The 11,830-nt window shown below is 38.0% G+C and overlaps 1 protein-coding gene across 1 annotated transcript; it reads left to right on the top strand.

Annotated features, from left to right (window-relative positions):
• The first annotated feature begins 879 nt into the window (after nucleotides 1-879).
• trarg1a (trafficking regulator of GLUT4 (SLC2A4) 1a) lies at nucleotides 880-11,187 on the top strand. The gene is made up of 3 exons (XM_056756490.1): nucleotides 880-1,873; nucleotides 8,260-8,386; nucleotides 8,680-11,187. Exons 1-3 carry the CDS (start codon nucleotides 1,487-1,489, stop codon nucleotides 8,688-8,690), a joined length of 525 nt encoding a protein of 174 aa, XP_056612468.1. The 5' UTR covers nucleotides 880-1,486; the 3' UTR covers nucleotides 8,691-11,187.
• Nucleotides 11,188-11,830: the final 643 nt, after the last annotated feature.

Here is an 11,830-nt window from a genome sequence, read left to right as displayed (position 1 = left end):
AGTGTTGAAAACACAAAAACACCGCATGTGACACGGGTGTTATCAGGACAGAATGAATGACGCTGTGGGCTTTTGAAATCTTGCAATGAGATCTGTTGAGAAACACAAGAGAGCCATAGACCGGATCAATACCATACATCATATGATATTGCTTTAAGAGGATTCCCCTGTGATACCACATCTTGCCAACATCATGCTCCCTGTGTAAACAGGATTAAATAAGACGAAAACTACATGGATAAATCGCCATCATCCACTAGTTAACCAAAAGTCAGTCTGTCAAGATGTTTGTACGGTAAGAATAAGCGAGTGTATGTAACACAACATATGCTTTTCGTCTCTACGGGGACGTTAAAATGGAAAATGTATTTAAAAAACAAAACACCCTCATCACATTAATGCCATTTTACTGTTCAAAAAATTCTTCATTCAATTAAAAGAAATAATGATAAAGTATCATAAACCTAGATTGCTTTGATAGTCTGAATTAAGCATGTAGTCCTAATACATTTTTGACACATAACCTTTAGATATACATCAACTTTATCAAAAGATGTTCTGCCAGGCGAGCTTCTAATAAAACACTTTTTCAACTTAAATCATGTTCTTTCTTTTATATGTTATTTCAGTATTTCTAGTGAAATCATTAATAACCTAAATAGCCTAAAATACCCTTAATTATATTTTTATATGTAATGATATTTGTAAAGAGTTCAATGGCTGGCAGGGATACAGGGATGTGTTGCAGCATCCTCTGGGGAAGAACAGTTGAATGAGAAGTCCAGCAGGACCAGTTCCACCCTTCCGCTCCATCATCACACTGATGCAGAGGCAGGTGATAGAGAAACATCGCACTCGCACTGTACCGACCAGCTATTCTCCTCCTGCAACATTACATCAGATAAAAGACTCTCCCGTGAAGCAGGCCACCTGCTTTTTCAGCGTTTCCACGTGAAAACCGATTCAGCACTCCATCTGAGCTCTTTGGGTAATGCTGTTATGGTGTGTTATGGAAATGCTGAACTCTAGATGAGTGAGTGACTGACTCGGCTCTCTGTGGTTTGGTACAGTGTGTGTGTGTGTGTGTGTGTGTGTGTGTGTGTGTGGGCGCTCAAGAGGAGATCCGGAGCATTCTGATCCGGACTGAAAACCCCACCAGCGGGACTGAGCCAAATTCATTAAACCCGACCGAAGGAAGGAGAAGATCATATCGAAATGGGAGGATACTTCTGTTGTTTTATGCGTTAATTTCTAAGTGGCTTTTATACTTGTTTTGATTTGTTTACTACGGGACATCTTGTATCAGACTTTTATATCATAATCATATAAATTAAATAGTCTAAGTAATAGTGTCAATTTTAAGTCGGAGAACGAGCTTTTCGTCCAGCAGTAAATGATGGGAAACTAGGACCGTCCGATCACGTACAAGATTAAACGATATAAAGGGAGTTTTTCTTTCGGACATATTCACTTTTGGATTTGCAGAATGGCAATCAACACAGATACGGAGTTTGCTAAATCCAACCTGGGGGAGAGCGGCGCAACAAAACCGGAGTCCCAAGAGACCGAGAAACTTCTTACAACCGCTGAGACCACCGGGGTTAAGACCTCCAGCTCCTTTACGGTCAGCGTCGGCGGTGACAATGCTCTCGATGTTGATCAAAACGGCCACAGTTTGCCGCTGAGATCCGGATCGGCGGGAGAGCTCGGAGCGCCACCCTTGTCGCCGTCCAGAATCAGCCTGAGCCGCGCATCATCCGGCCACCCCGTCCAAGAGCAGCAGAAACCTAAAGACTATCTCATGTTGGTCATTTTGTCCTGCTTTTGTCCCGTGTGGCCGCTAAGCATCGTTGCTTTGGTCTATTCAATAATGGTGAGTAGACAGTTAGTGATCAGAGATGTTTTGGCACTTTTTTCAAATAAAGTCTGGCACGCGCTCAAGTTTATATAGCTGCTGCTGCATGATACACAATAATCGAAGGTGCTTGAACGTGGCAACTCACACAACGATTGTTTATCACTCCAGCAATGCCTCTTGCAAATAGCCCTGGCGCGTATGCAAAGCGCGGAAAGCCGCAGTCCAAAGACAAGCTCCAGTATCCCCATGACAGGTGTGATTTACAGCCCTGCATATGCTCGCTGTAAATGGGCTGGATGCTGCGTGCTGACAATCCATTCGCCAGAAAATTGGTGCAGACTGCCTCCGATGATAATGAAGCATTCTCACTTACAGTCAAAACTTTGCTCTTTAGACACAAACGTGCGTAAAAGTCTAAAACCCCCGAAGAATGAAAGAGATTGTCTTTCATTTAACATTTTGAGGGTTTATTTGAATATGGTTGGGTGGAAATGATTAGAGGTTGCTTGCATGCTTTGGATAATGATTATTTACATAACAAAAATTTGGGTTGTATTGCCACATTTGCCCCGAATATTAACTACGTTTTGACATGTTTATGAAGCATTAACGTAAAGTAGAATGATGCAAATATCTAGAAAAATCGTTTAATGTCTTAAATGGTTTGCTGAAGTGAACTGAGGGTGTGCACATGCAGGGCGTGGTTCCATTGAGAGAACTGATGTGTGTTTGCTCTCATTGTCCCACACAAGCTCACAATACTAAACATGATATACCAAAATCCTCAATCTATAGACTTACTGAAGGGACATTTGGCCTTCTGCCTTTTCTTCTCTCTCTCTCTTTCTGTGCATAACCTTCATGCAAATACAACTTTCCATCATAGTCACAAGAGACCATCTTTCGAACACATATCATTTCAGTAAATGAAATAAGACGCTGTCAAAGTCAGGGTTAAGTGAAATCTGAACCGTTGTCTGCTCAAAGCTTATACAACTTTCTAAATGTTTTAGTGGGATAAACAGTTTGAGAAATACACTGAAACACTAGAGGACCATCAGTTGGTTTGAGACTGAAAGCAGTACCAATATTATGCTTCTAACACCTGTACTACTGACCGTTTGGTCATGCAAATAGCTTCTGCCTCCCTCTTCAGTCCACGCAAAATTAAACCATTATTTCTTCCATGTCACCAGTGTGCCAGCAGAAAGCAGAGCTGGATCACAATTCAATAGCTGGTCAGAAAATCAATTTTTGGCCTTTTAACCAGCTGTAAAAATGCACCAGCATCACTATTTAGACATGAATAATATATAGACAAGCTTATTTCTACTACACAAAAATACATTTAGATAAAGGAATGTGCATGTAATCAATTTCTATTAGAATTAGTATTTTTGTTTCTATATATTTGAAAAGTTCATTTGCAAAACAATTAAAACATTTTTTTATGTCTATTCCATGTAATGTCTATCAAGCTGCAGTTGGGTTGTTCCGATTAGGTAATAATAACGAATAAATATAGCTAATTAACACAATAAAAAACAATTAAACAAAATAACATAATGAAAAACATGATTTAAAGTGGTCATATGGCGCAAATACGTGTTTTTCTGTTTTTTGATGCGTTTTAGGTTGCCAATGGATATATGAGACAATATTAACAATTATTAAAGTGTCGGAACAAAAGATTAATTCTATTGTAAATCGAATGCTCACCAAGATCTGCCTGAAAGGTCTCGTGTAACCACACCCCCACAAATCTACATCAGTTCGTGGTATGATTTGACTAAGACCGCCAAAATGTATACGCAAGGGAGTATACGTGTCATACGACCCCTTTAATTTTATTGAGTTATCTGTTTTTGTTAATAAACTCATAATTTTTAATTAGACAGTAATTTTTATGTGTAGGTTATTATTTTAAGAATGTAGATTAGTATTAGAAATCAACAGAATCTAAAAGTTAAACAAAACATTTTCAAAATAAGAGCTCGAATCAAAAACAAGATCACATACATTTTAAGCAACTCCAATTGGTCATAAGGTCATGCTGAACAAAAAAAACTAGTTTTTGTGTTGAAATCATAAAAAATCTATTAGGATAATTCTAATAAGGGTCAATTTAGAATGTGATTACTGTGAAAGAAATTAGTTTTTATTATTACTGGAGACTGTAGAACCACAATTCCTCTCTGCTAAGATCATAGCTATAGATCTTGTTCTCAGCTGGTGGTGTACAACTAAAAACAGTTGTCAGAAGGAATGATGCTAAATGCAAATATGAAAATGCAATTAACCAAAGTAAGTATCACCTTTTAAACATCTTTTGTATTGCACAATTTCTCTTAATAGGAGCTGAGCAGGGCAGAAACCAACATAGATAGGTTGGATGGCATTTCGCTATCTTTAGGCAGAGTAAAAAAAATATAACACAGACTACAGTAAAGTACACACAAAATCCTGTAATTGCCCTATTAACCTTTACCGATCATATAAACAAAGGAAACAAATGTTTGTCCTCTTGAGCTTTGGGCAAACACCGATGACATCTGCTAAAAAGCTATTTTATTTCCCAACCCAACCCATCCACTCCAATCACCCAGAATCTCTGTGCTTTGTAACGCCCATCAATAATTAATTTTAAGCTTCCGTGTCAGGTTACCAATTGAAGTTCAATATATAAAATGTGGGTCATGAACCAAAACCTGTTGAGACCACTGATTCAGAAAGCAATTGTAACTGACAAAATATTACCAAGCTGTTGTAGGTACAGTATACCACCAGGAGCCCTGAAATCAATGAGCTGTATTACAGAGGCTAACAGATCCAAATAAAATGTTCTTGTAAGTTGAAGCTCACGGAGGCAGAAAGGAGCCTGTGGATGGGAGAGGGCAGGTGGAGGCATAACATTTATTGGACCGAGCAATCTCTCAGTGCAATGGGTGGGCCACTAAAGCAGCGATTGCACACTTGGCAGGTTCTGCTGATGAAATATGGTAAGCAGAACTGCAGCAAACGGACGGCTTTGTTTTTCGCACGCTAAATGCGTTTGTTGTCTTACACTACAACAGAAATTTGAGACGACAGGCGGTCGCCATTTTATGCACCATGCTTTAAACTAACCATATGGCATTTGAAAAATATTGATATTATGATGGTTGCTGCTTGATCTCAAACAAGCACTGTCATCATGTTTTTACAGTGCTGAATGAAACATCATATTACGAAAGCAAACAAGCAGCGAGATCAGGTTTCAAGCACAAGCACATGGGCGTGTGTTTTCCATAGACTAAATGCGTATGCGTTTATGCATTTTACTAGTGCATTCAGTGACCTATACATTACATCAATTTATATTTTCATGACCTAAAGAATCCAGGACACCCACATATTTGTAAAGTGGGTATGCGAGTGTTTTTGGTTTCTTACGCCGTGCATCAATGCAGAAGCTTTCCTCCCAGACATTCTTTCCTGTGCTGGAATGGCTGTTTATAATTAATGGTTCAGGCTTCCGAGGGAACACTGAGAGCCCATGTTCACTTCCAGACTGCAGTGGGAGATAGCGAGAGATGAAAGCTGGGGGTTTCCTGTGTGTGCGCTTTTGTGAAATGGAATAAGAAGGGAGGAACTGAGGAGAAAGGTGGGTCATCGAATCTGTCAGATGACCCAAACAAATAGCCCAGTAGACTTTCCAGTTCACCGGAAAAATATTACTGGGCGAACCTCCCAGGGAATCAATGTTGTCCATTTGCCATGTCAGAGAACCACATCCCCCTTTACTCAGAAAAGCCACACACGGACCATTAGAATCTACTGCAGCTTCTCAAAACCGCAGTCGAGTAAAATGCGCCTAACACACAAAGAGCCGGAAGCCATTTGTACGGCCATATACTGTAATGTTACATCACAGCATCAAATTGGACTCTCTTCGCTAGGTGTGAATAAAATAGAGACGTGAGATCTAGATGAGAAAGAGTCACATTTTACGACAGTTTTTTTTCCTAAAGACTTCTACTGATTGAAAGCATTGATACGGCTTTTCGCTGTGATAAGACTTGGAGATCAATAACGGTTTGCTGCTCCAGCCACATATACCCAGCTTAGATGTCAGAGCCAGTATGTAGTATTGGAACTGAGCAAGGCTGGCTAGGTTAGTGGGAGAAGGAATGCTACAGGTCACAGGTATGAGTTGTGATACAGGTATAGGTATAAATGACACATGACAGAGTGATGGTACATGTAGATAATAAGGTATTAAAGGTCTTTTTATTTACATCCGATTTCCTGTAGAAGTGCTGTTGTATGTTGGTGTCAAACACCATATTTTATTAGAATATTTAAAGTAGATGTATCCGAAAATGATAATTATTTAGCTTTAGATCACAAGATGGTAAAACAGCGAGATAACGCAACAAAACCAAACTAGTATAATAAGGCTTAACAAAAGCTTTAATTAATCTAATTTTCTGGGAAATAACAGAGGAAATCTTTAATGTAACAAAGACTTCATGTGTGGCTGGACCAGAACTGACTAGAAAAACCTAGACTGGGTTGGATCACTGTCGCTCTGAAATCAACAGGTACATCACTATAGTTTGAAACTGAGCCTCCCTATGGAGGAGAGGAAAACTGTGTGTATGTGTAAGATTGGGGAAGCTATTTAGTTTCCAACAAGACCAGTGTAACAGCAGTAATCCTATCCACATCTTTCAATGTGAAGCAATGTGCAAGACTTACTATGTTTGATGTGCATTTACAATGAAGGTTAAGGTCAGCATTTCAATTATCCATATACAGTGCAGATTTATTACAGTTTTGTTTTCGGTTGGTTTTATTTTTATACTTCTTGTTTTTATGTTTAGCTTAATTTGTAGCTATTTTGTTATGTACCTCTGTCGTTTTATTATTTATTTGCTTATTTACGTTGCTATGTAAAATTAATAGTTTCATTTTAGTAATCTATTTTCTAGTATCTATTAGTAAGCTTTTTTGTTTATTTATTGGGCCACATTTTAGTTTAGTTTAAGTGTTTTATAAATATATTTAGACAAACATTTTATTTCAGGTAACAGAAATGTTTTAATAATTTTAGTTTAGGATTTAGTTAACTACGATAACCTTGATGTTTATTTATTTTTCTAATTTAGTGACAAATGCATAATTTAAAATTAAAAAATCGCGATTATAATATCAAAACGTAACCCCTTATTTTACAATAGAGTAACGTATTGCCAAAACAATCACAATGGCCCACCCACCTTTCGTAAATTTACAATACAGTATATCAATGCTTGTGGGAGATGTGCTTGCTTACTTATGTTCTAGTCTTTCCTTTGGCATTCCTGTGGCTCAGTGTAGCACTAGCAATGACAAGGTCATGGCATGGGTTCGATCCCAGGGGATTGCACTTAGTCAGAAACAAATGTATAAAACAATGCAATGTATGTCACTTTGGATAAAGCGTCTGCTAAATGCGTAAATGTTAATGTACTCAAAAAAAAAGTTGACCCAAAAAATGGTTCCCATTGACTTTCAATAGTAGGAAAAAAAGGAGGACCATTTTTGGGTGAACTATTCCTTTATTGGTCAAGGAAACCCAGGAAAAGTCCATTCAGCACCTTGGACAGCGCCACTCCAATGAAACCAAGCATTGAGACTCCAGAGTGCACTGGTGATATTACGTCACGCTGTAAGACAAAAACCGTGCTGATGTGACATAGAATGGAATTAGCATTTGAGTGTGGGGAGAATGGTTGGCCACTGTATGTCAGAGGCTTTTTCCAGCAGGATCTATTGCTCAATATTGATTACTTTAATGCAGTCTACTGGAGAGGCTCTCCCTAGGGTACTCTAACAGCCTAATGGGTGGCTGTGGCATAAGGCTGCACTAATAAGGAAACATGGTTATCAGCTCACCCCATCTTGTGTCCGAATCACTTAGACAATTCACAGCGTGACCTCCGACCCCTACTGTTGATTCACTGCCTTTCCAAATGTGGAAATCGCAAACTTATTCACTCTTACGTGAAAAGTATGTAGAGCTCACACAGTCCATATTGTAGTTGAGAAAGCTATTTGTAAGATTAAGGGGTGGTTTCCTGGACAAAGATAGCTCTAGTCCTAGACCAAAATAAATGTAAGAGCTGTCCAAACTGAAAACAACTTACACTGATGTTTCTTAAAATACGTCAGTTCCTTTGTGTCGTCTTAAAATAAACATAAGTAATGTTTTTAATAAGGCTTATTTGTTAATACTATACTTAAATGTTCTAATTTAACTAAGGCCCAGTCCTGGTTTAATCTAATACCTGTCCGGGAACCCGCCCCTAAGTGTTGTATTAAGAGTCTACAGGGATATTTATCCCCCACCAAAATCATCTTTTTATGTTTTGCTACAGTCGAGAAACAGTCTACAGCAGGGCGATATGGATGGGGCGAGGCGCTTGGGACGCTTGGCTCTCCTGCTCAGCTGTTTTTCCATCATTCTGGGCCTCCTGATTATCATAATCTACGTGGTGGTTACAGGTAACCCCAAAGAATCACTGTTTATATTCATGCATTTTATCAGGCAGGGTTTATTTTGAGATTTGTGATTTCAATTGAAATTATTAGATTATTTAAGAAGAGGCAACAATCTACAGATTTGCACAGTGTAGACTGGTTGCCGGGAAAACAGTCAAAAATGTTTAGCCTTCATTATACTATTTTAGCTAAAGCAGTAAACAACTCATTAGTATAAAATAATTTTTGAAAATAATTTAACAAATTTTTTTCAGTTTTGCTCAGTTTTTAATGTGTGTTTTCTCCTCTGTTCTCAGTAACTGGATAATGAAAAGAAGAAACAGTAAGGATCAGAAACAACCATCCACAGTACTGAAAAAAAATGATTCACAAACGTTATAATTAAAACAATCTCCCTCGTAAAAATAATGCCACTGACATTAAAAAATAAACAAGAGGAGTGTAGCAACCTGATAAGATCCAATTAAATAGCAAAACTGCATGCAGTAGGTTAGCATGCTCGATGAAAATGAAAACCAAAACCCCATAGTTAGGAGAAGAGTGATGGCTTGCATTATGTAAATGAGACACAGTGCTGTTTCGACAAGAGGACGACACGATGAACGACAGGACTTTTCTTCGGAATCTTTGCAACAGGGCTACGCCCAGCAAGCTGTATTTTAACCTTACATTACTCCTAGATTATCATGCATTTAAAAATTATGCACAGATATATTTGCAACGTAACTACCAATGTATGTTTTATAAAAAGATTTATACATGCAGTTCGAGGTAAGGGAATATACTAAGGACAACTAAACTGTTGCCTAAAGGGCTTGACAGAGTTGAACAGTCAATGGAAAATCATTGGGGAGTTTAATTTTTGGTTATTTCTTTTGTAGATTTTGATTACAAAAATGTACCAAAATGACCACTTGCATGCCAGATCTTGTATGGGGATAGCCAATGACTGTCAGCATCTTTTATTTTGATTGGATAAAGATTGGAATGTGTTTCTGTCCAGTGTGTGCCAGATGCTAGTCTTTGCCATATTCTCTAAGTGACACAAAGTGAACAGAGAGCTCTGTCTGGCCAAACCAGCATGCCAGCCCTCTCCCTAACAAAACTGCTGGTGCATGGACATTCACATACAGGCATGCAAGGGCCTGCACCATTCCAGTCTCTGTGCCAAGATCTTCAAATCAGTATGCTAAACAAACCACAGGACTATTAATCTTTCCGATGTCTTCAATGCCAGTCATCTCCCTCCTTAATCCTTATAAATATGAGATATATATCAACATAGAAATATTTAGGCATGCTGTGGGTGGAAAAAATACAACACTTCTCTATTTTCACACAGAATTATAAAGAGCTTGTGTGTACGGGACGTCGTTTTGAGACATCTGACAGTGTTTATTGCATCTCTGCGATCGCTCATTTCATCACTGACATGTTGATATTTAAGACCAACGGCTCCGAACTACCAATCTTTAATAAGAGGAAAAAGAAAGAGAATGGAGGTGAGGATACATAACAGCACTTATCCGGCTAGTTGGTTAGGCCGAGGAAGATATTCAAACACAGCAGGAAATCTATTGATCTGCTTCATTTGTACTAAAATACAAGTATTTTTACAGCCCTGTCATTGATTTCAAAGCACTTTATCACATATTACATCAATTTTCTAAGGGTGGTTGTAGCACTAATCTCACATCCGGTCAAAACTTTTGTCCTCCGCTACTTTTTGTATGTCCTTGTGTGCTTGCATTTCTTTCCAGAAACAGACTGCTTGCTCCTTAACTAGAATTTAAGATTCTCTTATAGCCCTTTTTTTGATTATAATCATTTGTATGTTCTTCATTATAATCATTATGCCGATATGAATGAGATGCAAAAATGCTGCTCTGTGTCTTTTAAAACTGTGATTTATTATGTACAACTTTTGGAATCTTGGTTCACTTGTATATCTATGTTTTTTCATAGTTATTGTGTACCTTTGCAAAAGCAAAATAAACATTAACATGCATGGTCCACAATTCGTTTGCAGTTATTGATCTTGTACAGCTGTGGAGGACCTGGGAGGAACTGATTACATTAGCAACAAAGTACAAAAGTACAGCTTACCACACAAAGACAGAAAGACAAAAGCATTCTCTTTTAAAGCCCTCTCGCCTAAACCACACATCATTTTTCATGCCCCTGACTATTGCTGTTGTAAATAATGCATGACTAAGGAAATGGCACAAGATCTACTGGCTGATTTTGCACTTCCCCAGGTCTATGATCTCCAAGTATGGCCCTTTGCCGAGCCACAATCTAGCACTCAGCACTAACAGCTCTCTCACTCACAATGACACAGTATTTAAAACCTACACAAATCTAGTCACAAGCTTCGATATGAATAAAGCATTTGTCTTGGTCAATCAGAATAAAAAATTCAAATGGATTTATGAGCCAGGGAAGAAAAAGACCTATGACAAATGTGTATGTTTGCGCAAGGAACCGGTTAGTTCTAAACCAGCTTATGTTATATTTGCAAGTGCAGGGTGACATTTTTATATTTCCCTAAATGTCATAATGGCTTGCTAAATTGTGAGCTTCAACAGAGCTTACAATTATTTACACTAATATGACATCTTCCTGCATCAACATTCTCATGTTATTCAAAGTCTGTATATGCCATTTCAACCTGATCTCACAGGAATTCGTAACTGTTTCAGGAGGTGGCTTATTGGTATGAGTTTTTTCTAGTAATTGTACATTTTTGTACAATTCACATCGTACCATTACTAGGAAAAAAGCAATACTGAAGCCCCACCTTATCTATCTCATAAGTGGCCATTCAAAAGAAGCACTGTGTTCTGACTAAATATTTCCTTGCACGTACAAATAAACCACAAATATTTCATGTGGATATTTTACTAGAGCCCGATAATTTTTGGAGGGCTCTTATCAGTGCTGGATTAGGGACCTGGCAATCGGAAGGAGCCTCAAAAGCTCCTCAGCTTTATATTGATGTATGAGTAGTAGATTATGACAATATCTGGCTGTGATACAACCGTTTAAAACTCAGCGATCTCTGAGAACAACAAATCTTAATATTGAGAAAATGGCCTTTGAAGTTGTTAATCATGGGCACTGTGGCAGGCCATCCATGCACAAAAAAATAGTTTTTATATATTTAAGGTAGGACATTTACAAAATATCTTCATGGAACATGATCTTTACTTAATATCCTAACGATTTTTGGCATTAAAGAAAAATCTTTAATTTTGACCCATACAATGTATTTTTGTCTTTTACTAAAAATGTTCCCATGCTACTTAAGACTGGTTTTGTGATCCAGGGTCACAAATATTAATGTCTATAACATAAGAGCAGGACATACTCTTTACACAAACAAATCAGATTTTTTATACAACAGGAATTGTCCTCAAAACAAAGACAGTGATTTGAAATGAGAAA

This window comes from Triplophysa dalaica, chromosome 9, assembly GCF_015846415.1.
Source record: "Triplophysa dalaica isolate WHDGS20190420 chromosome 9, ASM1584641v1, whole genome shotgun sequence".
NCBI classification, from domain to species: Eukaryota; Metazoa; Chordata; class Actinopteri; order Cypriniformes; family Nemacheilidae; genus Triplophysa; species Triplophysa dalaica.
The sequence above is the reverse complement of the archived record's forward strand: the minus strand, read 5'-3'. Positions and strand labels throughout refer to the sequence as shown.